Below are 27215 nucleotides of genomic sequence, written 5' to 3'. Positions count from 1 at the left end.
CCTATTCCAGTGTTTAATCACCGTTAGAGTAAAGAAGCTTTTCCTTATGTTTAAATGGAAATTCTTGTATTTCAATTTGTGTCCATTTCCTCCTGTATTTCCATTTCCTTCTGTCGTCCTGTATATCCATTTATGTCCTTTTTATTTTTCTTTTCCCCACAGAAGTATTTATAAATAGTTAAAATATATGTTAGTTATCTTAATATAGTAATGGTGGACTTTACTTACTGGAATTTTTAAGACAACAAAAGGTAGGCAAGTTAATCGTTGATGGAGGGACAAAGGTTTTGATTTATGATATTTACTGCCTTAAATACCAAGTTGATCTGAAATGTTGACTGGATGACAACATGGGCTGGTTTTCTGTGCCTGCACTCCTAACTTGGCTTCTTCTTCAGGTGATCTGGAGTCAGGTAAGGAAACAAGGAATGTATATGCTTAATATGTTGAAGTGGAATGTAGCATAAAATGAGTTTGAAAGGGAAAGACTGAGTACATAGCTATTGCAAAATTCTGTCTAATGGCTGTGTGGAAGACAAAGGAAGAGAGATTTCTGTTTCCTTGGGGTCTTAGTGCTGTTATTTTTAATAGGTTCAGTTGTACATCAGAAGATCTCATCTTGCATTCCCATCGAGGCAAAATTTCTCCTAATATTTAGAGTAATGTTACCAGGATAAGAAGTCTAGTGTTAGGACCAAGATAGGTATTAAAACTTACTTTGCTACTCAGCATTTGAATGGAAACGTGAAACATTTGCTACAACATAATGTATTTGGTATTAAAATAGGCATCTTTTTAGCCACTGGATGCCCTTTTTCATGACTCTATTCTCTGTTCCTCCAATCCAGCTGAACTATTTTATGACAAAAAGTAACAAAGATAGTTTTGAGAATTTGTATTTCCTATCTTTTGTGGAGAAAAGTAATGTTTAGCTGATGTGATAATTCGTTGCAGTGGCCAGGAATTTGCACGATATTGCACAATACAATTAACTTGCAGAACAAAAACCAGCAGGTTGTTGAAAGTTCATTTCTGCTGCTAATAGCTTCAGGGTAATTTGCAGAGTCAGGTATTACTTGTTGTGGCATTACCTTAAGTGGAATAGCCTTATCTGTTTCAATTTATGCAACCTAACTGTCCGATCCTATGAATTCAGCTCCAATAACCTGATGTGGCAGTCATATCCTCTTCCTCTCCACCAGCACATTCTGGTCTGCATCCTCAGTCAAGAGCTCAATCCCATAGCTCCAACTTTCCCATAGTTCTCTTCCCTCTTGTGCCCGCTGCCTGCCACAACTCCCTGTTCCTGTATTTTCAGCCTCTTGGAAACTCAGGTCTCAGCCTTCTTTAGATTCCGCTATAAGGCTTTTGCAAAGCATGCAATAGGTTACATAGGCTGCTGCCAGCATCTGCAAGCTGTCAAACATCAGCTGACTCCTAGCAACCTGCTCATGTGTGAGAAAGTGGCTCCTGATCACCAGAACTAATCTTTTTATTTCCATATGCATTATGGCCAGGAAGAGTTTATTTTGTATTTTTCTGTGGGTTAATACCCAAACTTGTATAGTCTAGAGAAAATAGGGGTAAGTTAGGGTGTCTCATTCAAGCTGATTGACTATGCTCCATCTGAAGTCCCTGGTGAAAGAGGGAAATGTTTATTGGGTGATTCATCACATCCTCAAAAAAATGTCCAAGCTAGGTGAAGTGGATCATCTTCTGGAGATACCAGGCCATTGTGGAAGTAGCACATGTATTTTAGGGACAAAATGAATTACTTGTATGTAATTAGGCAGTTCTATCTCCACTGATTGCTGAGTGAGACTAAATAACCAGCTGAGACTACATACCTAATTTTTTGTACGACAAAAATAGGTGAGAGGTTTCCCACCCAGTTCAAGATGCCTGCGAACTGCTAACGAGTTAAATGCGTTCACAAGCCATGGTTTTACTGACCTTTAATGAAACTTAATTCATATGAATTCTTCAAGCTAACTAATTCTTCAAACTTCTTCAAAGTTAGGGCCCTACACTATTGATGTTCAGAAAAAATATTTTGTGTAGGTTTAAAAGTAGCATTGGATTAAACTAAATTAGATTTCCCTTGCTACACCTCAGTTAATATAAACTTTCTCTATATGTGACTGTGAACTATGAATTTGTTATTTATTTATGAAACTTTTAGACATTGGAAATGCATTACGTAGGTCTCAGTTGTTAGGCTGGTATTGAGACCATAGCCATTTTTGGTCAGATCCAGCTGTTGCTACTCACACTATTATTTATACGCACAGATATGCCTTCTGAAACTGAGTATTTTGCTGCTCCAAGTTTCACATGACTAAGAATTTAGCCTTATTCGGAAAGAACTAGAAAGGAGTGATCAAATCTTTCATTATAAAATGTTCGTTTACCATGTTCAGACTCTGGGGACCAGCCTGGATTTCAATTTATCACTGGAATTTGGTATTGGTAATGGGCTCGTGTTTTGTTCTATGCACCATAAGTGCAGCTGGACTTACTTCCATTGATTTCAACTTCTAATTTCTGAGCTTTTGCTACAGCTAGAGGAGCTTTTCCATGAGATAGCCTGTTTTTGCCTTTAGCGTCATTTTGTTTTCTGATTAGTAGATTTAGGAACATTGTAGTTGATTATAATTATTGAAACTGTAGAAAATGTGTCTTATGCACTTTGCTCATGTGTTTTCAGCTTGTTTTACAAACTATGGTTTGATTTCAAATTTTGATTAAATACATGGAGCTAATACTGTTATATGAATAACTTTTGATAAATAAATGAAATGATGGGATGTAAGTGCATAATGTATGAGAAGTCTATTGACATTACAAATGTATGGATGATTTGTCGGGAAAACATATTTTGTTTTATTAAACAGTACTCTTATATGATAAGTCTTTAATTCTAAAGTTCCCATTCTTATCTCAGCGTAAACCTCAATAACACCAGTTAACTCAGTGAAATATGAGATCAGAGTCAATCCGTTAGCATTTGTCATGTTGCATCTGCATACCTCTAGAAATAGTTTTTCAGTAGACTCAGGGTTTTTCTACCACAACCGTAGATTTTTAAGAGTTGGGTATCTTGAAATCTACCAGCATTTGAAGAAACCCAGAACTGTGAACTACTGGTTCTCTGGTAATATCGTTTAAGGAGGGATCAGGTCAGGAAGCAGATTCTGTTCAATGTCGTAACTGAAATTTCATGGTCAAAATCCTTCCTTTATGCTGGAATAAGAACACATGTTGATAGTAGATTGCATTAAGAAAATGAAAAGCAAAAGAAGAAAGTGATTAGAAACTGTGTGGTTTTGTATAGTATAAAGATATTAAGCATTCAATTATGCGAGTTCATACCAATTAGACATTAGCTATATTAAAACTAGAAATTATAGCCTATACCTGACTGGGCAAAAAATGTTTTTCTGTCTCTTAGGTAATCAGAATAAACGATTAAAATCTGAGAAAAAATGTAAAGCAAAAATTTCAGTTAATTTTAGTTCAGGTGAATAAAAATGTTAAAATTAAATTTCAACCTTTTGAACTTACAATATTTTCACTATCTTTTGCTGACTTTTTTAGAACACAGGCATGTCAGATTGAAAACAGAATCTTTCATTACAAAAGACAAAGTAAGAACTCTCTTTCTGAACCTATTCCAGAAGAAATTTCATTGAAATTAACTCTTTTTATGCAAAAGGGTTAAGTTTTGATAAGAATCTATATTTTTAACAACAAAACTTCAGACACATTGCATCAATTCTAATGCTCTCAGTCCTGTTTCACCTGAAAATTGTTCCAATAATTACATGCCAAAATTCAGGCCTAGAACAACACATGCATTTTAATCTCTGTTGAAATTTCTGGCCACACTACTTTTTTACCCGTTATACAGACAGTAGAGCTGACCAAAATTAATATTGTTGTGGACTGCATGGACTTGATTTTTAATATTTTTGACTATTCTGATCTTCTAATGTTCATTACTTCTACTGGAGGTTGTATATGGGTCATATGGCAAAAAAAGATCTCAAAAATATTGCATACAAAACTGCATGTAGGAAAGATAGGAAATTATTTATACAGAGAAAAAAAAATCCAGGAGAAAAAAAACTGTAGTAAAAATAAAACTAAAAATCCCATCCTACTTTGCAGAATAGCTGTTATATCTTATCATTTGACATATCTGTACCCTGTATTGCCAGAACTTAAAATCTGAGGACTTTTTTTTTTAACCTTCAGTTTGTGAGCTTCTTTTCAAACTCAGGAAAATAGGACTTCTGATGAGAAACAGGAAAAAAAAAAGCAGGAATAGTTGCTTAGCAAGGTGGTTTATGATTTTACTTACTGTATGAGAAATAATTGCTTAGTATTATGTAAAGCATTTAGCCTAATAAAGGAATATAGATTATATTCTATAGGCATGTTAACTCAAGGAAAACTGTGCTATATAAACGTCATTATGGTCTTGCTCCAATCCCAAACCTGGTTTTTGCGCTTTTTAAAAGCAATCTTTAAATGTAAAGTAAGCTGTTGTTCAGATATCTGAACAACAGTTCTGGACATCTGGAGCCCAGATAAAGCACTGACTGGGGTCTGAGGAGACCTGGGTTCTGCGCTGAGACCTACCAAGCCTCGCTGTGTGATGCTGCACCAGGCCCTCCATCTCTGCATCCTCAGGTTTAAAATGGCAATGCTTAGCTTTCATGAGGTGCCCAGGAACTGGCAGGAGAAAAGTTCTGTGAGAAAAGTACCTGACTAGTAGCAATATTTGATTTTGTAGAAATAATAGGCTCTTTTTTCCAGTTAGTGAAAGAGTGCTCAGCAGTGCCTGAGGCAGGAGAAAAAAACAGTTGCAAAAACTTTACAGAAGCAGTAGTGGGTGACTTGCTTTCTACCAGGGCATACTGAACTTAGGCAACCTGAAGTGGGAGGGCACAAAGCAGACACATAAGCAAATAAACATTTCCAGTCAAAAGGGAAAACGATGGGCCCAGTCACTCCAATACAATGTGATGCACTAAACGCGGTTAGTTGAGCATAAAATGCATCTCTGATACTGTTAAGAGAATCATGTTGGCCACATTTCATTATATGCACTCTAATAATATCTTTTGTTTTCTCCCTCCTGGCCAGGCTACTCCAGAGACGACTGGTGAGTTCAGTTTGGAGTTCTATTTGCGTGCACGGGAGGCAGGCAGCACATGCAGCTGCTCATAAACATAGGACAGACACAGATTTATAATTACTGTTATTGTTATTGCATTAATTTTCACACTCCATAAAGATAACAGCAAGGGCTAATGTCCTACCTCACTTGTCTTTTTATTTTTCAGAAATAGACTTAGATGGAGGAATTGATCAAGACATCTTTGACATCAATGAAGGTTTTCTGTTTTTAAATTCAGTTTTGCTTTTAAATGTTGTGTGATTTTTCTTATGGTAGCCACAGATCAATACAATAACTGAATGTTAATCTCCTCTTCTCTTTAGCTTTAGGACTGAACCTTTTTGAAGGAGACATCAAGCTTGACAGGGTAAGTGCAAATATAAAATATAAAACCAGAACTGTCTCAATGACTTATGCAATGTAAAGTATTACTGGCATGAAAAAGATAAATGCAACTTCTTTGTACTAACAATAAGTGTGGTTTATGTAACAATAAACTAAAAATGTTTGGGGGATGGATTTCTACAAAATGCCATAGACAACGAAGGAGTCAGGTACATTTGCAGAAACATTATCCAGAATAAGATCAGCTCAGCCGTTCGATCAATATCATTAGCTTTTTGTTTCCTTTACTGTGACTTTTATGTTTGTACTTGAAAGAGATTCAGCAGCATTGATCACATCTAGACAGGTTTATATAGAAGTTTCTTAATTTATCTGAACAATATTTATTATCAGCCACTTAAATTTACAGAAGAGTGCAGCAAAAACTTCTTCGCTCTGTAAGTAGAATCACTGAAGCCAATGGAAAATTAAATCTGTAAATTATACCATGTTTTAGAGCACCTGTCCAGTACCCCATCCACTCAATAAAATACAATATTTACATGACAAATTATGTCTCAACGATTCCTAGTAGAAATTCAAAAAAGCAGTTTCATCTTGTTCCCTTGAAAGTCAATAGTGTTTTACGCTCCCTTTTGGTGAACTGCTTCTGCTTGGACATATCAATGGCAAGAAAAGCACTTGTTAAGGATACAGATCCTTGCATACATGAAATGTTGCAAAATTATTAATATCTATGCACATTTTAATGCTTTAGATTATAATACATCCTATAGAAACTGAAACTCTCCTCACGCTTCCATCAAAATTTAGGTAATTTACATGGAGAAAGTGGTGCAGAAACTGGAAACTCTGGTCATAGGGAATGAAGATATTTCAGACCTAAGCCTTAGATCTCTGAGTGATCTGCCAAAGTTTTTGAACTCTTTGATTTGTTATATATCTTATATGAACTTATAAGAGACATAATGCATGCTTGGCGGATTAGCACTGTTAAGCTACTTTACTCCTAGATCCTAAACCACATTTTAATGGGGACTGCATACTTATTTTCTTTTTGAGATGCAGGAACGAAACTCCATCATTGGCGACGAGTATCGATGGCCCCACACTATTCCCTATGTCCTTGAAGATAGCCTGGGTACAGTATTTGCCCTTGACAATGTCTGTATGTCATTTTGATTGAAGTATTAAACACAGGTTTGTAAAATCCTAAGATAGCAGGACATCCCCTCCTTTCCCCACTGCCATGCTCTAAGTCTAGAGCAAGGCATTTCCCACAGAGGATTAGCTCTGGGTATGCAAAAGCAAGGTTTATCATCTTGGTGTCGGTGCTGGGGTCTCACCTTCTTTCATGGATGTCTCTTGCCCTGCCATTGCTACAGCTCAGCAGGCTACTTTTGTTTGTAAAGGCAGGTATCTAAGACATGAAACTGCGCTGAGGAGAAAGGAAGAGAAGAGCACCGAAGATTAAAGCAAGGAAGCATGCCTGGCCATTTATTCCATTTAAATCACCTATCTAAAAAATTCACCAACCCCAGATGAGACTAGGTGCTAAGCCTTTGAGGAAGTAGAAACTAAGCTAGTCTTTTAGAGGAGATAACCCAGGAATTAGCAATTCAAGGCCTGAAGAGATCCTATAAGAGATTTGTAACTTGCAGGTTGCACTAGATGAAATCCAATGTCTTCATTCACTGTTTGTTTAATGCTTGCTCAGATAAATCTCAGTAAAGTAAATGAGAGAATTTACAGAAGTGGCTCATGCACTGTCATGTATTATATGCTCATAATGTCATATTTTATACATAAGTACCAAAATATTGAAATAAAACAAGAGACAGGTAAAATATCACAACAGCCTAATTTATGATTTTTAGGTACCTACCCAAGTCTTAATCTAGCAAAAAGCCTACTTATTTTAATTAAAGATTGCTGGAGCAAGACCTACCCTTAGGACTTGCTCCATAGTGGTAATAACACAAACCTATTGGCTCAGTATTGATGAGAACACTGTTTGCTTTGCAGAAATGAACGCTAAGGGACTCATCCTCAAGGCATTTGAGCAGTATCGGCTAAAAACCTGTATTGACTTCAAACCTTGGGAAGGAGAGAAGAATTATATATCTGTGTTCAAAGGAAGTGGGTAAGAGGAGTAATGTAAAATTACTCTCGTCCTGTTTGGCTGCAGGCTATTTTTATGGCCAGGATTTGCTTTTAAACCTATATATCTGATTATAATTTTAAATTTTGATATGTCCATTTTTCCATTTTTAAAAGCTGGGAATTGCAGTAGCTTCCAAATCAGATATTATCTTTGTAGCAATTAGCTACTTGTTGCTGATATTTGTTTTTAAAGGTAAGATGTAATAAAGTCCTGAAAGAGTTAATTTTCTTATCGTAGTAAAAATATCTGAAACAAACGTATTATTTTTCTGCCTGACCTTTGGCTATATGGAATGTCACTTTCACAAGGTCATTCTGAATAGACTTTATTTTTAGAAAATAATTTCCTGTAGCAGGAATGTGATAGTTTTAACTGAGGGACAATGAACTTGTTTAACTATAACAAACAGAATTGCATTTGAACAATGTCACATCAGCAATGAGGTATAATAATATTTCTAAAGGCTGCACAACACTGAGACATTTTACAGAGGCTGCAGTTTATTTACCTCTTTTGATGAATAGTTATGTTATTCCATCTGAAGTTTACAAAATAACATTTTAATAATGAAGTCAAAATTGCACCAGCTACTTCCCTTTCTAGGGACAGTCTCTGTCAAAACAGTGCATCAAGAACAAATATACTCTCCACTCTATGCTGAACCATTTCTTTCACGTTAGAAAAGGAGATCAAGCAAATCTTGATGGCCTGGTAAGGAAATTTACTTTCAGAAAATCATTTCCTCCTATAAGCAGGACAGCATCCATAAATGGAAGATGATTTTCAGATGATAGAAAAGTTCCCCTTTCTCTTTAGCTTTCTCTGAGATATCTATAACAGATAACTGCTTCAAAATTTCTTCAGTCTCTGGCTCTTTGTATATCCTGCTCTTTGTGATGTACACATGACATTGAAACTCAATCCTGCAAGCTGTGAATGTGGAGACTTACAGAGCAGTGCGTTTCCTGAGCTAATGAGTCTTTTGGCTCTTTGAGCTGAACAGAAAACTCATACGGGGTCATACATAGTCACAGAAAAGTATCCACTGAATTTACTAGAAATTGTATATGAAAAACACCCACAATATATAGCCTATGCTAATTAAGAGACCTCTACACAATGTTCTGTTTTGTATCTCTATTAGAAGTAAATGGGTCATGGCGATCAAGAGCACAAGTCACTCCAGCTGGGTAACATGTCGCCTTCACTGCCCCATGCTTGCTTGCACTGAAATGTTGCTATCATCTTAGCTGGCATATCAGTAAAAATGTTAATGGTCAGTAGCATTTTTCAGAAGACTGGAGCTACTCTCCCAAATGGGCTGGCCAGTTTCAATGGGCTATTTTTGAACTGTACGAAGGAATTTTCAGAACTGACCCCCCGCAAACCGCCTTTCACTTCCCTCTATTCCTATATCCTGATATAATATGACAAAGTGAACTGGGGTAAAGCAACCAGTTTCCACTCCGACCTTCCCAATTTATTTTTTTTTGTTTCAACTAAGTCTCCTGTAGCTGCAGACTGAAAAAACCTAATCCAGAGGGTACAGTGCATACAGGACCACAAAGTTCCCGGGGACACCAGCCAGATTTGTGAAGTTTTATCACATCAACAAAAAGTCAATAAGTCAGCTTTGCCTTTCTGAGCTTTGCTAGCATCTATAAAATATACACAGGGAGGAGGATAAACTCCATGTCAGAGATTTGTAGTTGGTCATAAAGTCCTTGTCTGGGTTGTCCTTCTGAATCCAAAAGGAGTCAGCCACAAAAGAAACCGGCTGCCCTGTGTAAAAATAATTGTGCAGTCTCTGATATACATGCACAGAGTCAGCAGCCCCAGTGCAGAGAAAAAGCCCTTTCCCTGTCCACGTTGTTCATCTAACGTATGCCAAGCCTTGGCTACTGCCTGTGTTGTGTTTACAGATATATGTATTTATGATGCTAAGCAAGTAGAGGTTGTGTGAGGTTTTCTAGCACTGTACACATTGTCAGTCTTCTACATTCGTTAACAGTGAGAGAGCATGTCTTTCCTAAATAACCCAAAGGGTCAGAAATTCTGTTTACCCACCGTTACGGTCAGCCTTGCGCTTCAGCTTTTTATTCAGTTCTGTCCATTTGCAGTAGAGGTTAGACCACAGATCTATTTAAAGACCTTTTCTTGACTCCAGCCTGTGGGCTAAGCAATATATATGAGAGATTATTTGAATTACAGAAACAGCAGGATCATTAGATGTGGCAGGTGCCTGCAAAGCACACAGAGCTGTTTGGGAAACTGCGACGAGTGTGCCATTTCCTCCCTCTTCTTCACATGAAGAGCAGGACTCATTCAGCAGGAAAACTAGCATGGCATGGTAGAATCGTATAATTAGCAGACCAGGGAGAATCAACCCTGTCTCTAGTACTTCCAAAAGGGAAGTCAGATTTTCATGGAGCTCTCCTGGGAGATCTCTCCAGCTCTCTGTCACTGTGCTATAGTCCATACGGCAGTGGTTGATCTAGTTGATACAGATCCCTGGCTGACCAGCACCATACTGGTGGGTGAAAATGTTTGTGCTCTGATACGTTGGGAAGTTATTTATTTGCAGGACATCAGCATAAGGAAAAGTACCTGAAATATAGGTGGCTCTTAGGGTGGGGAATCAGCTCTAGTGATAGCATGTATATGCTTACAGTGTGTCTTCCGAAAAGAAGGCTGATGAGGTTTACCAGAGCAGGTACTATTCCCTGCTTCTGTAAGATCTGATAGAGCAACTACCAAAGTGGAAAACATTGAATGTGGAGATTCAATGGAAGAAACTGGGACTTGGTTCCTGTTTTTTCCCCTCCTAGAGACATTGCTAACAAGCAGTTCCAGGTGGCCGGTGCTCGGCAGTGCCATCTCCCACTTGCATAGTTTTATTCTCAGTGCTGAGCCACACAGAACCTGCATTTACTCCCTCTGCAGTTGCAGAAAGATGGCGTCGTAAGCATTTGGCAGACGGAGAGCAAGGGGAAGCTGCATCTCCTCATCATTTGGATGCTAGTTTTGCCAAGTGTCCTGGATGTCCTTGTGGATGTCCTGTGCTCTATAGGACAGCTGTGAAGCCAGACACAAGGACTTTGGTACAAAGTGGACCCAGAACTCTTAACAGACTCTTTCTACGGTTGCACAACCAGAAAGAGTTGAATGACTGCTATGAGTCCTTGTTCAAGGAAAGCCAGCAAAATTGTAGATGCTGAATGTGTTCCCTTCCAGACCACATGTTGTGATTTTAATGAGTAATCAATAGCTATGGCCCATGTGGCTTTGTGGCAAGAGAAATACTGTGGAATATGTTGCACTAATAAGTTATAGGCCTCTAAAGAGCCTGGTGTGCTTATTTTTTAAACTTCTGGGGTGATAGGATTGCAAATCCTATGGGATATTTTGTGCTTGATTAATTTTATGGACTTCGTTGGGTAGGTGTTGATTTATTTGCTGCATAAAATATCAATTTAAATGTAACTCTCTGTGCCTGCTAGTTTGTGGACATGGGGTGCCATTTTATTGGCTTGTGCAGATAGCTCACTGAATATTATTATTCTTTAATACAAACTTTCAGCATAGCTGTGTTTTTCCAATTTCTTGCAAGTGAGCGGTCAACAAGGGCTCTAGCGCAACAGCTCACAAACATGTAGAAAGAAAAGAGCCTATGGCAGACAGTCAAATCTGCCAACCATCCATAAAGTATACATAATCATTTAAAAGTGTACTTTGTCACAAACAGCAATTAAACAAAAGGCCAAAAAATATAGAGAGATACAATGGCAGAGATGAGAATTTATGTTGCCATTGTTTACCTTAAAATAGGGATGACCTCAAAGCCTGCACACAGTCGGTTACCGTGGCCTGGTTGAGGAGCAGCGATTAGTTAATTTGCAGTAATTTGATTTCCTTAAATCATGTGCCCATAGTCTTTGATGTTTAACAGGGTATCAATGAAAATCCTCATCAATTACTTCTGTCACAAATAGTTCAACGTTTTTCTACTAAAGAAAACCCATTAAAAGAGAGAGCTGAGGAACTGCTTACTCATCAAAAGGGCGTTAAACATGAGTGGAAAAGATCCAGTAAGGAACAGATCAATGAAAAAGTGCTCTTTGTAGCAAAACATAACTTTAACGCTTCAGTGTTAAAACATACCTATTGAATAGACTGGTTCTGGAGTTCATATGGGAATGGTATATATTTCACAGCTCTGTCTTTCATTATATTTTAATATTAGTTGCTGGTCCTCAGTAGGAAACCGCCAACTGGGGCTGCAACAACTCTCGATTGGAGCCAACTGCGACCGAATTGGGACGATTCAGCACGAGTTCCTTCATGCGCTGGGATTCTGGCATGAGCAGTCACGATCCGATCGGGACGACTATGTGTCAATAGTGTGGGACAGAATTCAGTCCGGTAAATCATTCCCCTTGCTTTCCTTTCACGCTGTCACGTATGTTGTAGCTGTGGAGCCAGTTTCAGCCAAACTTCAGCTGTTAGAATAGTCTCTCACCCTGACTTATTTTTCACAACCAAGCATATCAATAAATTAAATATCAAGTGACATCTGTTTGGGACAGAAAGCCCTATTTGCTGTTGCTGTTGTTATTACTTTTTCCCAGAGGCCTAACTGGAGATCGGAGTCCCATTACGCTAAATGTTGTACAGTGGAACAACAGGAGAGAATAGTTTCATGTCTTTAAACGGGTACTCTAAAAGCAGTATTACAGCAGGAGCCTTTTACAAAACAAAAGTAGTAAAAAAAAAAAAAACCCTGAAAAAGCCAGTACAACTAAAGCCAGTGGAAAATCTCCAAAGAAAGAGGGAATTGATCTTTCTCTTTCTCCTCTGCCTCTAAGCACAATGCAGAGAGTAGAGTTGCCCTTTCAGGGTCCCTATCCCACAAGCAGTTACTTGGGCAATGCAGCTTTTGAATGTAAGCATTAGGGTGTCTTACACAAGTGTGACAGTTTGCACAGGGTTCCTCAGGACTGTTTTTGATAACTGTTTCTTCAGCTTTTTGTGATCCTCTGTGTCTGTTATGCAGTGCAAAACCAAAGTTAGATAGGCATTGCTGCAGCTGCAAATTGCCGTAACTAGACTGCTGAAACAGTATGTCCACTCTTGAGTATCCCTCCCCATGAAAATATGTTAGTAAGCTGAAAGTAGTGCAAAGAAGAGTAGCATGAATGATGAGAAATCTAGGCAAGTTTCATCTATTTTGTTTCAAAAAGAGAAGATAAACAAAAGCTGATCAAAATTTATGAGTAGCTTCATGGGGGAAAGATTTCTGATAGCAACAAAGCTTTCCTTCATCCGCTAGAAGTCATTTCAGGTTCCAGTGGCTGAAAGAAGCAGCTAAATAAATCTAGATTAAAAATAGAATAGTTTTCTGGAGTAAGTACAAGCAAATGATTACAAAAACATACTTGGGAGTGTAATGGATTCTCTGCCATTTAAAGCCTATACGTAAAGAGGTGATCATCTTGGGTAGTAAAGAGTTTCCCATTTTCTTTCTCTCTTTTAGGTAAAGAACATAATTTCAATAAATACGATGATAAAACATCAGACTCGCTGAATGTTCCCTATGACTACACTTCTGTGATGCACTATAGCAAAACTGCATTCAGGAACGGAACTGAACCAACTATCGTAACTAACATACCGCACTTCATGGACGTAATTGGACAGCGAATGGATTTCAGTGATTATGACCTCCAGAAACTGAATCAGCTGTACAACTGCTGTGAGTTTCTCCATTTCTTGTAAATTCTTTGCTTCTGGTTTTTGAAAGAAATGAGGGTGATATATACGTACATGCTGGACTCACCCAGGCACAAGTAAAAGAGATGTTAACATATTTGGAGAAGTGAATTGTGTTAAAAACATGAGAAATAATGGTACAGCTAGAAATAACATAGCCCTCCTGCAGAAACGCTACTGTGTAGCAGAGTTTTTTGTGCAATTTCATTTGACCTTTAGTTAAAAATCAACTTCAGATTTTTGTTCATCCCTTGGGTGGCTGATTAAAATGCATGCTTCTGCACTAGCTTCCTCTCCCCCCACCCCTCATTCCCCAGCTATTGCTTCAGACACTGTACAGAAATGAATATTTTTGTGTGGCTGTTATATCTACTCCATTCGCATGTAGTCAGTGAGATACAGTGTGTGTTCATTCAAATAGATTATGGATGTTTTTCTGAAGAAAACACGAGCATTTTAAAATCTTGTTTTAGTTTCAAATCCAGTTTCTTACAACGATGGTCAAAAGAATTATTTTGCTCATGTGGGATTTATTTTAGAAAGTTGAAAGAAAGTAAGATACCTAGAAATTTAGATAATTCTGCTACCAAATGGGATTGTATTTCTGTAATTGTGACTGTATCAAATGGCACTCAGATGAAACTTTTATTTCATTACCTCAGCATGCCAAGCAGCAAGTAATGTTTTATAATTGTATTTTAAGCCTCATTCTGCAGATATATTAAAAATCCTACTGGTTTATTAAAACAATGCACTTTTGTGAGTGTGTAATTCTGACAAAAATATTTCTGTTCCTGCAAGTCTAAGCTGAAGACACACTTATATGCAATCCTAGCTTGGAGCACTTGACATACAATCACTTAGGTCTTATGAAACTATTTAAAGCTAAGGATGTCTGTAGCAGTGGACAAGGTCCTTCTTCCTCTTCATTATTCTTATAAGCTTTCCATCACTCTCATGCATGAATTTCTGAGTGAAACTTCAGTTCTGGACTAATATCTTCTTTAGGATTGTCTTTCAGTCCATAGCATTAAATGTAATTTCAGCATATTTTCTCTTTCTAGCATATTGCTTAGTAGAACTGACTGTGAGAGAGGTACTCCTCAGCCACTGGAAGTCGGGATGCAACATTGCATGCATAACATAATGCCCATGTATTATCTTCCAAAGTGGTCACTTTTTTTTTTTTTTTTAAGTAAAGTCCGGCCTTGCACTAAATGCCTATAAATTATCTGGCTTTTGGTGCAGAGGGAGTTCAAAAACCCCTTCAGAGCTGCCTTTCCCTATCTCATTAATTAATCTAAGAAATACACTGTATGCTGTTGGGCCTTGCTTTTCTCTTGCTCTTGTCATTCAGTTCATCATTATACATTAGATGCATAACAACAGGCACTTTTTAACTGAAGTAGAATTAAAGAGTATTTTCATTTCAAAGAGTTCTTTCATTCAGTAATTCTCTATTTTTGATTGCCTTCTTGCTTGCGTAAGGCTGACTGGCACCCCAGCTATTTTTTTCTTCTTCTAATATAACCGAAGGCCAAGCTGAATATATACTCTGTTTTTGCAACATCATATAAATTGTATGTCTTAAAAGATATCAGTTATGTAACACTTATGATAACCTTGAAGCCTCTATAGATCTGTTAGCTTTCTATGAGGACAGTACAAAATATCTCAACAGTGCACTTGATTTGGCAACCGTTCATCTTTATGTGCTTCCCTGTACTGTAGTACAAGTGGTACACGTGGCATGCCATGGAGGTTGATTTTTGTGATACTCACAGCCCTTTTTGTGGTGCAATGAAACCTTTAAACCTGCCACAATATCTTAGACATAGTTTGAAAAGCAGTAACCACGAAGCATTTTATTAACGTGGCTGTTTTCAAATCATGTTTGGCATTACACAGAGCTCAAAAATGGCACCAAGGGAGACAAATCTAAGAACAGAGCTAAACCTGGACTGTAGCTTCCCTTACACATCCAGAGTCAGCTTTAGACAGAGAAAACATTTTATATAGTATTTTCGCTTTCAATGTGCTTTCCATTTACTACTCAACTGCATGGTCTTCCTTCAATTAATTTCTTCTTGGTTATATGGAAGACAGATCTTCAGAATTTGTATGAGCTGAGATAGCCACAGGTCTCAAATCTACCTTTGTCTATTATTTTTTTCAAATAAGCTTTTGAAAATCAAGGTTTGCATACTGCAGTGAAACAGGTGCTCCTCTATCGTATTTCAAAATAAGCACTCCAGCTGAGGAACTAGGGAAACTATCAAAATCTGTGGCCAGGTGTGAACTAGCTTGAAGAAAGCCCAGGAGCGAATGGAAAGTCCTCAGACCTTTTGGCAGTGTGTTGGCTGGTGGGTGGGGCTGTTAGTATTCCTTTTATAAATTAAAGATGTGCTATGATTATTAGCTGGCACCCTTCTGTGCTTGCTAAGTGCCCCAGTGTGGCCCTGACCACATCTCATTAACTTCAGCGTTAGGAGCCAAACGCAATGAGTTCTTGGCCGTTGTACCTCTGTATGTTGATGGTAAGGGAAACCGCTGATCATTTTGTGTGTTTGCATTTCTTAGTCTCTCTCTGCTCTTGGCTTTGGATGCCTCGAATTAAAAAATATGTCCATGTAACCTTTTTTTTTAATGTTATAGCCTCCTCCTTAACCTTCATGGACACATGCAGTTTTGAACTTGAAAATATATGTGGCATGATTCAAAGTTCAGATGATAACAGTGATTGGCAGCGTTTGTCTCAGGTTCCTGCTGGGCCAAATACCGATCATACCAATATGGGAGAATGCGAAGGTATGAGAAAAGACTGTTCTTATCTTTCTGGGAAGTAGTTCCTGCAAAGCCATGTGAGTTGACTTTGATCTCGGCCTTGTTCTCAGGTTATTTGTTGATAAGTTATAGTTAATTGTTTAACTAAGCAACACAGAACATACTTAGGGATATCATGTGACACATTCTATTTTCTGCTTATTTCAGAAGATTGAATGTTCTTATCGCTTTTAGTCTGTTTTCTGGTCTTAGTGTAACACCATCACAAGAACATAACATGTTCTAACCTATGATACGGTTGCACTATGAGACTGTTGCTATAATAAGACATTTATTTTTGAATAAATGCTCAGTAAGTCTTTGGAAAAGATTGGATTTAGAGATTATATATGTTATCATGGCCCAGGTGAACAATTAATTGAGAATAAAGCCAATTGTTTCTGACTCGTCAAAGAAAACTTTATGAAGTCAGGAGCCTAAATCAGTCCTGCAGAGACAATGTCAACTCTAAATTACGGGCACTGGATAAACAGTTAAACTAGAGAGTCCATGCTTTTGAGTACAAATTGCTAGAGAAAACTAAATGAGAAAAAAGGTTCCAAGGAGAAAAATTCTGCCTCTGAAGAATACGAGCAGGTAACAGTCCTCAACCTGAAAGACTGGATTTGTATAAGGTCTAGCTTACTGGGACCCCAACCTGATTATATCCTCTAGCATAAATTCAGTATAGTGCTAAGCAACACAGGTGGGCAAAGAAAATTTTATTTTCTCTCTCTCCCGTCATTCAGTTCTCCTTCACTTTTGACAGATTCGGGCTACTTTATGCATTTCAATACCAGCACTGTAGGACCGGGAAGCACAGCTGTCCTGGAGAGCCGAATTCTGTATCCCAAAAGAGGTTTTCAGTGCTTGCAATTCTATTTCTACAACAGTGGGCATGAAAGCGACCAGCTACATGTCTGGGTCAGGGAGTATACTTCGGCCCATCCCAATGGTACTTTGAGACTCATTGAAGAGATAAGAGGTATGGATTAAAATTGCATTCTGGTTTAATCTGTACTCATTATCCTTTCCAAAGTATTGGGGAAAAGTATTATAGCAAAGTGTCTCATCTCTTGGTTTTATTCTTTGACTTCTTCTCGAACTATGCAATTGATTCTCTGCTGGTGAAATTATTCTTGGTGGATCCTCGGTTAGTCATTTTCCTATAATATAATCAAGTACCAGAAATTACAAACTCTTGCATTCTCACGACAGTTCTCTTGCTAAAATAGCTGAAGTTCCACGAGCAGTCGTTTTAACCGTTCCAGAACTGCTGGTACCAAGAGCACCTGACGCAGCTGGACATTAGAGTAAATTAGGACGAATAAGACACTAATAATAAGGAAATGAAAAGCGTAAGTGCCTTAGGCTAGCTAAGATACCAATTTGAAAAAGATAAATAAAACTCAGCTTACTTTTTAGATAATATTTGAAATGAGTGAATTGAAATACATGGCAACATGTCAAAATTTGAGTTAGATCCTGAGGAATATTATGTACCTGTGTGATTTAGGAGCTTATAGTTTATGGAATGAGCAGTGAAGGTCAGCTGGTAGAAAAGAGCTCTTTAAGCTAGAATTGCCAAAGTTGCTTTGTCATTCAGCTACATTCTCAAATACTTACCTGTTACTTGGTTTTCAGTACAGCTACAACTCATTCAATCTGCTGCCTACATAAGGATCTGAGCAAGTTCTTTTCCAAAATAGATATCAAGTCCTTTCTCTGCCTCTCTTTGTCCCTTGAGGCTCAACTACTACTAATGCCTTTTTTTCTTTTCTTTTTTTCCCCTCTTTTCTTCTCCTTGATGTTTTCTTTATCCCTGTGTGCCATCAGATATCCTGAATATAAGTGTCAGGGCTGCTAAGGGTAGGTGTAAATTTCAGATTAGTCTGAGCCCTCCAAATGGAAAATAGTGACATGCTGCAGTTCTTGGTTTTAGGTTTATTTTTTCTTCCTAATTATAACAACAAAAACGAAAAAAAGGCAAGAATCTAAGACATGTATATGAGATCCATCATGTTGTGTCTAGAATTGCTGGGAACATTAAGCATGAATTCTATATTTGGGAATGGCACTGTTTATTCCATAAATGTATGGACCGGTTTGTTCTTCCTGTATGGTCTTCCAGCAAAAGAAACTGTTTCCTGCACCTATTATTTATAAAGGATGTCACACTTCAATTTACCTTGCAAGGCGCTTGTCCAGAGGTCTTTGTTTTTGTACACACTGCTCTTGGAGTTAAGTGGAACTTCCTAGTGCAGTATGAGACTTACACTAAGGTTACTATGTACAAAGTAGATTTTGCAAATGACTGGCTTTAATTTGAGCTTAGTATCAGTCATCATTTGATGTATGAATAGTGCTCCCGCAGAGGCAAACTTCCAGCAAGCCCTTTAACTATCCAAGAGCAAAATGAACAAATCTTGTAGTTCTAGTCTCCCAGAAGCCTCTGCAGCTTTTCATGTTGAGATATGTTGTTATTCAATTATTTGAATATATCTTACTCTAATTTTTTTCTTTTTAATTATATAAGTGACAGCCATCTTGTCTGTGTGTGTTTAATTGTCACAACATTTAGGCTGACTTAATGCCATGTTCTTTAAAAAATAAAAAATACAAAGCAGTCTTTAAAACCATTAATGCTGCTTTCACTGAAATTAAAGAGATGCTAGGCCTAAGTATTAAATCTGTAGAAAAACAGAAGTGAAAAATACAATCTTGCATTGAAAAAGTTTCAAGAAATATTACCTCTTTTAAATACCTCAGGGGTAACATTTAAGAGGGAAATGTTCCAGAACCTCAGTGCTAGTGGAACTGGGAAATCCTTACACGGTGTTGGAATGGGCTCTGTAGACCTGGACAGTATTTGACTGTGCTGCTGACTTGGAAATCCCAATCTCTGTTGTTCAGCTTCCCCTGTGGATTACTGGCAGCTCCATCACGTTTCTTTGAATGTCACAAGTAAATTCCGGGTTCTGTTTCAAGGCATAAGAGGAACTGGCTTATCAAACGGAGGTCTCTCTATTGATGACATCAATTTGTCAGAAACACAGTGTCCCCACCATGTCTGGCATGTCAGAAATTTCACGCATCTCCTCAACACAAGTCCTGAAGGGACAGCAGGAAGAATATACAGTCCACCTTTTTACTCTAGTAAAGGATACGCTTTTCAGATCGGCTTGTATGTAAATGGTACCAGTGATAACCCATCTAATTTAGCAATCTACTTGCACTTGATTTCTGGAGCAAACGATGATCAGCTGCAATGGCCCTGTGCATGGCTACAAGGTACCATGATTCTGCTGGACCAGCATCCTGATATTCGTCAACGGATGTCAAACCAAAGAAGTGTAACAACAGATCCTCTAAAATTATCAGGTTAGTTAAAAACAGATGTAATATCCGATACAAATAAAACACAACAAAAAGATAAGTAGTCAAGTTTTCTATTTGTGTAAATTAGTGCAGTTTTTTTTAACTTCCAGAGAGTTACATTCGCTCACAGCAACAATACAATTCATCTATAGGCAATAAAAAATGGAATAAATAAGTAGGTTAAACTGGGATTTCAGAGGTGATCTGCACAGGTGAAATCATGGAACAGGTGAATCATACACTCTTAAAATTTCTTTCATGTGCGCTGTGAAGATGCATTTATATGAGCTATAATGAGAATGAAAGTTTTCCAGAAGGCTTGAAAAGAAAAATACTGAGTTAACAATATAGATAGTTGATACCAGATAAAAATGTAGCCATTAAACAAATTCCCTCCCTCCTAGTAGAGGGAACTTTAGTATCAGTATTAATCCCAGATGGACAAAGTACTGATTCACATTACATAATCTGTGCTTGTTCAAGGTGTGACAAGATAAGGAGCAATTATCCACAATAGCAGGGAAAGGAGGCAGTTTAGGTAAAGATATAACTCTGAGAACAGGATAGGAATCTCTGTGTTATTAAAATATAACCCCATATTCAGCGTCCAGTGAAGACTGGATTTAGGCCAAAACCACTTGGTGCATTGATATAAGGGCTTTGCCAAAAGAAAGCCTCCACCATTGAATTAGTTTCCTGGGCTTTCAGACAGTAACGTTAATAGAGGAAGGAAGGCATCAAAATGTCTAATTCACAGTATTATTTTAAAAAGTGTGATTCACTTCCATTTTTCTATAACTCTCATTCTCTGAATGAAAACAAATGTGTGGGTAATCCAGCATGACTAAATGGCCTCCCTTTTAAGTGAAGAGTGCATCTCCCACAAACGGCTGACATTTTCCGCATGCTCCCTGCTGTTGTGGCCACAGCGTTCAGCCCTTTTCCTTCTCTCATTCCCTGGACTTGGCGTTGTGTTTGCCCTCCGCCCCTTTTCTCTTGGTTATTCATACATTGCTGGTAGCCTCGGGTTCCCAAGAGAAACCTTCTGACTCTTCTCTAACCAGGACAGACACTGGAGCAGGCAGTTTCTCCCCCTTGTGTGTATCAGAGACTTTCATCGACAATCAGGCTCAGTTCTGAGATTCAGAACTGGGATTGATGGAGGGGACATCAGTAACCTGTGACCTTTCAGGTTGTTCAGGTACCTCTGGTCTACATCCAAAGGATGTTCTTTTTTAAGAAGCATTGAATTAATACATTTTACACATGATTCCTGTGCTACTTGTCTTCTTGCCCGCTATACTTTAAAAGAAATAAAAATACAACCATATTTCAGCTAGCATTCCGATAACCTCTTCTCCAGAAGGCTCTTCCAAATACTTCAGACCAAATCCAGCCATAGAAATAGTTCATGTACTTCTGCAGCTCATCATTGTGGAATCTCAGACAAAAAAATCTACAAACATTATAGGCAGGTTCAGCATTGCTCATACTTCCTGAGTTTCAGGTAACTTATCTGCTTTTTCATATCCATGAGCAAATAAGCGGAGGCAGGTAAAGAAGGGTACAGTCTGCTGTTGAGAAAAGCCTTAGTACTACTCAGAAGCAAAGATTATCTGAGAAAAGTGGGACCCTTTTGAGAAAAAAATCCTGAGCGGTCCTACATTCACATACAGTTCATTTTTTCCAGGTTCCTCATCAAATTATTTTTGGGATAGACCAGATAAAGTGGGATCAACAGCTTATTTTCCAAATGGAACTACATTCATGAGAGGTCCAGGAAGTGGAACGAGTGCATTCTTAACTCATCAGAGACTTAGAAGCCGCAACTTTATTAAAGAAGATGGTGTTTATATTCTTTTAACAATAGAAGGTATGAAAATATGGATGGCAGCTGATGTTGTTTGTAACATAATAAAAACAGTGTGACATACTTACTAAGTCACTAGTGCTGTAGATATAAATACACATGATGCACTTATACATGAACAGTTTTGGGGAGTCAGTGGCACTACTCATGTAGCTAAAGTTAAATCATGAGTTTTCCTAAATCTGTGCATTCGTCTAAATATGTCTATATCTACTGTGTAATCCATTTATCTCATGTTCAGGTTAAAAATCTAAGTGTTTAGTATGATGCTACTCCTGTATGAGATATTTTTAATAGAGTACTTTGAATAAAATTAGAGTACTTCGAATAAAATTGTCTGTTTCTGAAAAATGTAAAAGTCCAAAGTACAGCCTGATCCTGAAAGTTAAAAAGGCTAGTTATTTATTCATTATACTGGATGAAGACAATTTAGAACAGTTCGTAGGTTTTCTCTTTATTATTAGAACTTACCATTAGAGAGGAAAAATAGCATAGAGTGAAAACTTTGTATCTTTTTGTTTTTCTCATGCAGATATATCACATCTACTGCCAGCTCAGCCAAGTGTTTCACCCACCTTTGCTATGAATACTTCCAACGCCAACACCATCACGCCTACCTCCGCCACCACGACGTCCACCACCACCACTGCCAAGGCTACCACTAGACCTACCACCACCACACCATCCATCACAACAACCTCTATCATCCCGACTGAATCCCCGGAGATAGATAGTCCAGATTCCTGTCCAGACAACCCTTGTAAAAATGATGGCATCTGCATTATTATAGATAAAGCACCCGTGTGCAGGTAACGGTCTTTATTCACTCTCAAATAATACAATTTTATGATGAGTAATGAAAGCTTTTAGCAGAATAAATCTTTGTTCCTAATGAGAGGAAAGACAAACTGTAGTTAATTAAGGCAAACATTTCCAACGGCTGCTCCAAGAGACTAAGCTTACAACCAGCCTGGGCAACACAGAAGTTCCTAGCCTCCATGTTTTGGAGTACTGTTTTGAAGTACTCTGCTTGATTTACCTGTTATGTGTAAAACATACTTGTTATTTTCAGTAATGTATTAGTCCAATATTATAAAATGGACTATACATCTTAGAAGTCCCTACAGCCAAATTTAAAGGATGTAAGAGTTAAAAACATAAATGCAAGTGAAACAAATTGGCATTTATATCAGTAGAAAATACTTTTTAATACTTCTCAGTCTGGAAGTCATCAAAGGCATTAGTTCAGAGTTTGATTCATAAATATCGTGTAGTGCAAATCATGACCATGAACTACCAAAAGTGTTGCAGCTTATCTTTGGAAGTAGTGATGAAGGCTGAGGACTAAAAAAATTGTTTGCCCTGCAAGAAAATGAATAGCAACTTTTATTTAATTCTCTGTGGATTCACTTAGTGTAACCTACTGGGCTGATTTCTTCATTCTAGCTCTCAGATACAGTCTGAGACTGAAGATAGTAAAAATGTACTGTGAAGCTGTGCCAAAACAGGTAGACTGTGGGAGTGCTGTGAAGCAAATATCTAAAGGCCGAGAACAACAAGAGCCAGTATGACTCATTAAGTGTTATATCTCCCCATTTAGAAACCTTTCAAAAAACAATTCTGTAAGGGGGCTTGTGCAGCACATCACAAACAGGTTGTGAAAACGTCAAGAAGCTGTTCCAAAAAGAACAAAAAAATCACACGGAATGTTATGCTTGACTTCAAAGTGATGAAATGAAATTGTTTATTTTCTAACGTCTCTAGACTATTTGAAGCTCTAGTGCGTATGTGATTTGCTTTCCTTCATTAAGAAGGTGTGACCTAAGTTTCCCCACTGATTTCCCCCTGGGAAAACTAGAGGGGATATGGTACATAACTCTCAGTTTAAGCCTGATCACACCAAGTGCCCCAAGAGCCAATAACCTTGCCGTGCACTGCAAATAGATTCATTTTCAGAGTGGAAAACGGAGTTTTGATTATTTGGTGTAGACAAGAGCTATAGAAAAGCAATAACATAAGGGACAACCAGGGTTAAAAAGATAGGGACAGGTGAGAACTCAGCTGTATTGCACATACATATATTTTTTTCAGTTTAATCATTGGGACCGTTACACACTCACAGTATAATGCTTTGGAACTGACAGTGATGCTGGGTAAGGTGGAGGAATCAAGGCTTCAAGATTGTTTAATCCTAAAACAAGAAGATTGCTAGGATGTTAATTTTTTTTCTTATCTTATTTGGGGGAAGGCAGAGACAGCTCATACAAGTTCCTACAATTTGAAAATAATCCCCCTCTGGTGATGAGAAGGCCTAATCAGACCTTGTCCCATCTGCTAGTTGAGAAGTACTGTGTAAGGCAAGGGGAATATGATGGGAACGTCTTCAGCTGAGTCCATCCTAGAACTGGGGAATTCTCCTACCTAAGTTTTGGTTCATGCGCCAGCTGGTCAGGGATGCTTTGAGAGTTTAGGCTGTGGTTTCCATCTCATTTACCTCACCAGGTTTAATTGCTACATAAGATGAGCTGAGAATTAAAAACAAACAAATACACAAACAAAAAAAACCATGAGGAGCCAGGAGCTTGAGGTTTACTAGAGGATGGTTTATGTGGCTTGATTGGATAACAATAGAAGTGTAAAGCTCCTGGACTGGTTCCCATAGTATTTTATTCAACTTCTCCCTATAAAGGCTTTTTTAAATTGACTGATTGAAGGAAAAAGAAGGACATTGTATAAAAGGTAAGCACTATAGAAGGCAGAATTGCATCAGGATAAGAAAGTGTAATAGTACAAGCAAATACGGCAGTGATAGGGATCCTAGTGACAGTATCAGTTTATTGGAGTAGAAAATGAGTTTTATATCAATAGAGGTGCTATAAACTTAAAGGACAAGGAGGTAGATAAGTGGGTTGAGTGACCTACAGGGCCTCCCTATTGGTAGCAAAAGATGACCATTTTGTGGCAGCAGCTCCATGGACCAGCTGCAGCTAACCCTAAGCAAGCAAAAGGATCAGGCTGGTATCTGGGTTTTCCCACAAACGGTCCCTATGAAGAAACAACCTGTAGAACAGGGGGAAGCTGAAGGGAAAGTAGCAAATCCAGATGCTTATCTGTAAGGAGAGGAAGCCACTCAAGATAACTTTAAAATAGAAGTCCAATTTAAGAAGGCTTTGTGACGATTTAGGATATGGAAACAGCCAATTAGGGATAACAATTTTTTAAGTAACCCTTTTCATGCCTTTAATCTGTATTTGATACCACGTTTGTTCTTTTATTTTGTAGGTGTCCAGCAGGTGATGATTGGTGGTACATGGGAGAAAAGTGTGAGAAGAAAGGCTCAGCTCAAGAAAATATTGTAATAGCTGTTTCTTCAACCATAACTGTATTTGTTGTTATGCTTATTGTCACTATCACAAGCATAGTGTGCCTTAAAAAGAAGTACAGCCAAGGGAAGGAAAACAGCGAGAGCCTGACTCTAGAAGAAGTAAGTATTTTGCCTCTTTCATCAAAGATGTAGATATCTTCCAAATGTAGCTAATACTTCTAAAAGTGTTTTTGTAAAACAAAAGAAACAAACTACTCCCTCCTAAACAACAGCACTTGTTTCTTGCATTAGAAATAATCAAATTTAGTAAAAAGTAAATTGGAAGAAGTCAGATTTTTTAAGTCTGTAGACTCTAACTTAGGAATTAAAAAAAAAAACTATTAAATGCAAACAACAAAAAGCCCCTTCATTCAAACGTGTTCTCCTCCTCCACCCCCACCGCTCTATCTGCCCTGACGGCATCCCACATTGAGTGGGAGAGTGTGAGCAAATGTGCTGATTTTCAAATTTTAAATGAATCTGTCTTTTGCCTAGTGGACTTGCATTTCACCTATTACTGCATTTTATACTGACGCTTGCACCTTAAAACACCTGGGTCACAGTATAGCAGTTAAAAAAAAACAACACACGCACACAAAAAGCAAAACCCCAAAACCCCAAACAAAAAACAAATCTGAAAAACAGTTTCTCTGTTCAATGGCCATTCCTTTTGCAAGGAATAAAGTAGCCATGGAAGCTGAGGTCTAGGGAGAGACAGAAGGCAGCAAGTTAAAACTATCCTGATGTCTGCATCAGAAGGTAGTGAATACAAGAGATATTTTGGTGTTTTTTGATAAGAAGTTTCATAAAGTCTCAGGCATCCAGACTCTTATTTTAAATCCTCTGGTTTCCAAGCCATTCTTAGAAAGAGCAAGAATGACGTAACTTAGAGGGACTCGCAAGACATAGAGGAAATTTTGTAAGTAAGTGAACTGAAGAGGAAATGCCTTCCGTTCCTCTCTCACTGCCGTTTTGTGTTTTGTCCTAATATTCTGTGCGTGATGTTCTGTTGAGATGCAGTACCTCTGCACATTGCCACATACCTAGCACTGTTACTTTATGTCTTTCCAATAAATTATTTCGGTTTCTTTCCAAGTAATGTGCTCACATTATACATATATTTCCCTTCCACACACACTTGTCTTTCAAGATGTGATTTTTTTTTTTCCTTCCCCATTTAGAGTAAAACATCCTTCTGAAGATACTGAAAGCAAGCACTAAAGACTCAAGATGGACATCGCTGTAAAACCACAGCCACATCATTATTCTTCCTGTTATTTTTATCTCAGCCATCATGTTAAAGGATAATAAAGGCTGAAAAATAAAGCACCATCGGGATGAAATACCATGCTAAAGCCAGTGAAGTGTCTGACACTGCTGTGTGTATGTATGCAATGGAGAAAGCTGGAAATATGTTCTGTGACACGCCTGCCCTGTGCTTTAAGTCTACCTGAACGGGAAGAAAACACATGAAACTACATCCTGGCTTTCAGTTAACACAGTGAAGTCTAGGTTTGCCATCTTGTTATGATATAGTGGCCTTTAATATCAGGAAAGTGGAGTCTGTAATCAAAGGGGATCTGCCAGTCTTGAGTTCTGCAACAATTTTCACAGTTTACACAGCAGTGTAACAGTATGTGGAACAGGAGAGCATCAGATTCATTAAGCTACTTGGTTAAGGACTATTTGGTATAGAAGCAATAGCAAGGAAAGTGATAAATTAAATGCACAGACACACAGACATTAATGACCAGGTGATAACAGAGACAATAATGAAGATCAGATCTCTTCGGCCACTGACTGATCAGCCATTAAGGGAGCTAATCAGGAATAGCCTCAAAGAGGGCCAGCCTGAACTACATATTTTAACTGATAAGATGGAGGAAACATGATTATCATGAATATTATGGGTTATGTGGGGCAGAACTGTGAAACTTATTGTGGGATTTCAGAAAGAGCTTGTGGGATTATGTAAAATTTACTTATAGGATGTTTTGGGAAAGGGCTAAAGGTGGGGAAAGGGGACGATTAGGGTAGACTTGGGAGGAACAAGCATGGGAAAATGGAGCCAGCAACTGGAGACACCAGCAGGCAAAAGAGGTCCGGGGGTCAGCAACTGGAGATGAGACTGCAGGTCTTAAGATCTGCAGGTCTAGGTGCCAGCGACCAGAGGGACCGGCATGCAGGAGAGGTCTGTAAGTCGGTAATTGGAGGGCCCATGGGCCATGGGGCTTGTGGTTCTAAGTGCTAGTGACTGGAGGTACTGGGGTGTCTTTCTTTATATATGTGTGTTGAAAGGTCTAGGTGATAGCAACTG

The 27215-nt window shown here is 38.2% G+C and overlaps 1 protein-coding gene across 2 annotated transcripts; it reads left to right on the top strand.

The window, feature by feature from the left end:
* The first annotated feature begins 310 nt into the window (after window positions 1-310).
* On the top strand, window positions 311-26237 carry MEP1B (meprin A subunit beta). Of its 2 annotated transcripts, none has more exons than XM_068932802.1 (15): window positions 311-413; window positions 5152-5170; window positions 5352-5402; window positions 5509-5552; window positions 6599-6671; window positions 7556-7673; window positions 11938-12116; window positions 13228-13446; window positions 16119-16271; window positions 17056-17271; window positions 19200-19667; window positions 21355-21537; window positions 22067-22343; window positions 24817-25018; window positions 26080-26237. In XM_068932802.1, exons 1-15 carry the CDS (start codon window positions 351-353, stop codon window positions 26095-26097), a joined length of 2283 nt encoding a protein of 760 aa, XP_068788903.1. In that variant the 5' UTR covers window positions 311-350; the 3' UTR covers window positions 26098-26237. The 2 variants fall into 2 exon arrangements, with proteins under 2 accessions (XP_068788903.1, XP_009681352.2); XM_009683057.2 differs by having other exon boundaries at window positions 6593-6671.
* The last annotated feature ends 978 nt before the right edge of the window (window positions 26238-27215 follow it).

Source organism: Struthio camelus, chromosome 2 (genome assembly GCF_040807025.1).
Source record: "Struthio camelus isolate bStrCam1 chromosome 2, bStrCam1.hap1, whole genome shotgun sequence".
In the NCBI taxonomy this organism is placed as follows: Eukaryota; Metazoa; Chordata; class Aves; order Struthioniformes; family Struthionidae; genus Struthio; species Struthio camelus.
The sequence above is the reverse complement of the archived record's forward strand: the minus strand, read 5'-3'. Positions and strand labels throughout refer to the sequence as shown.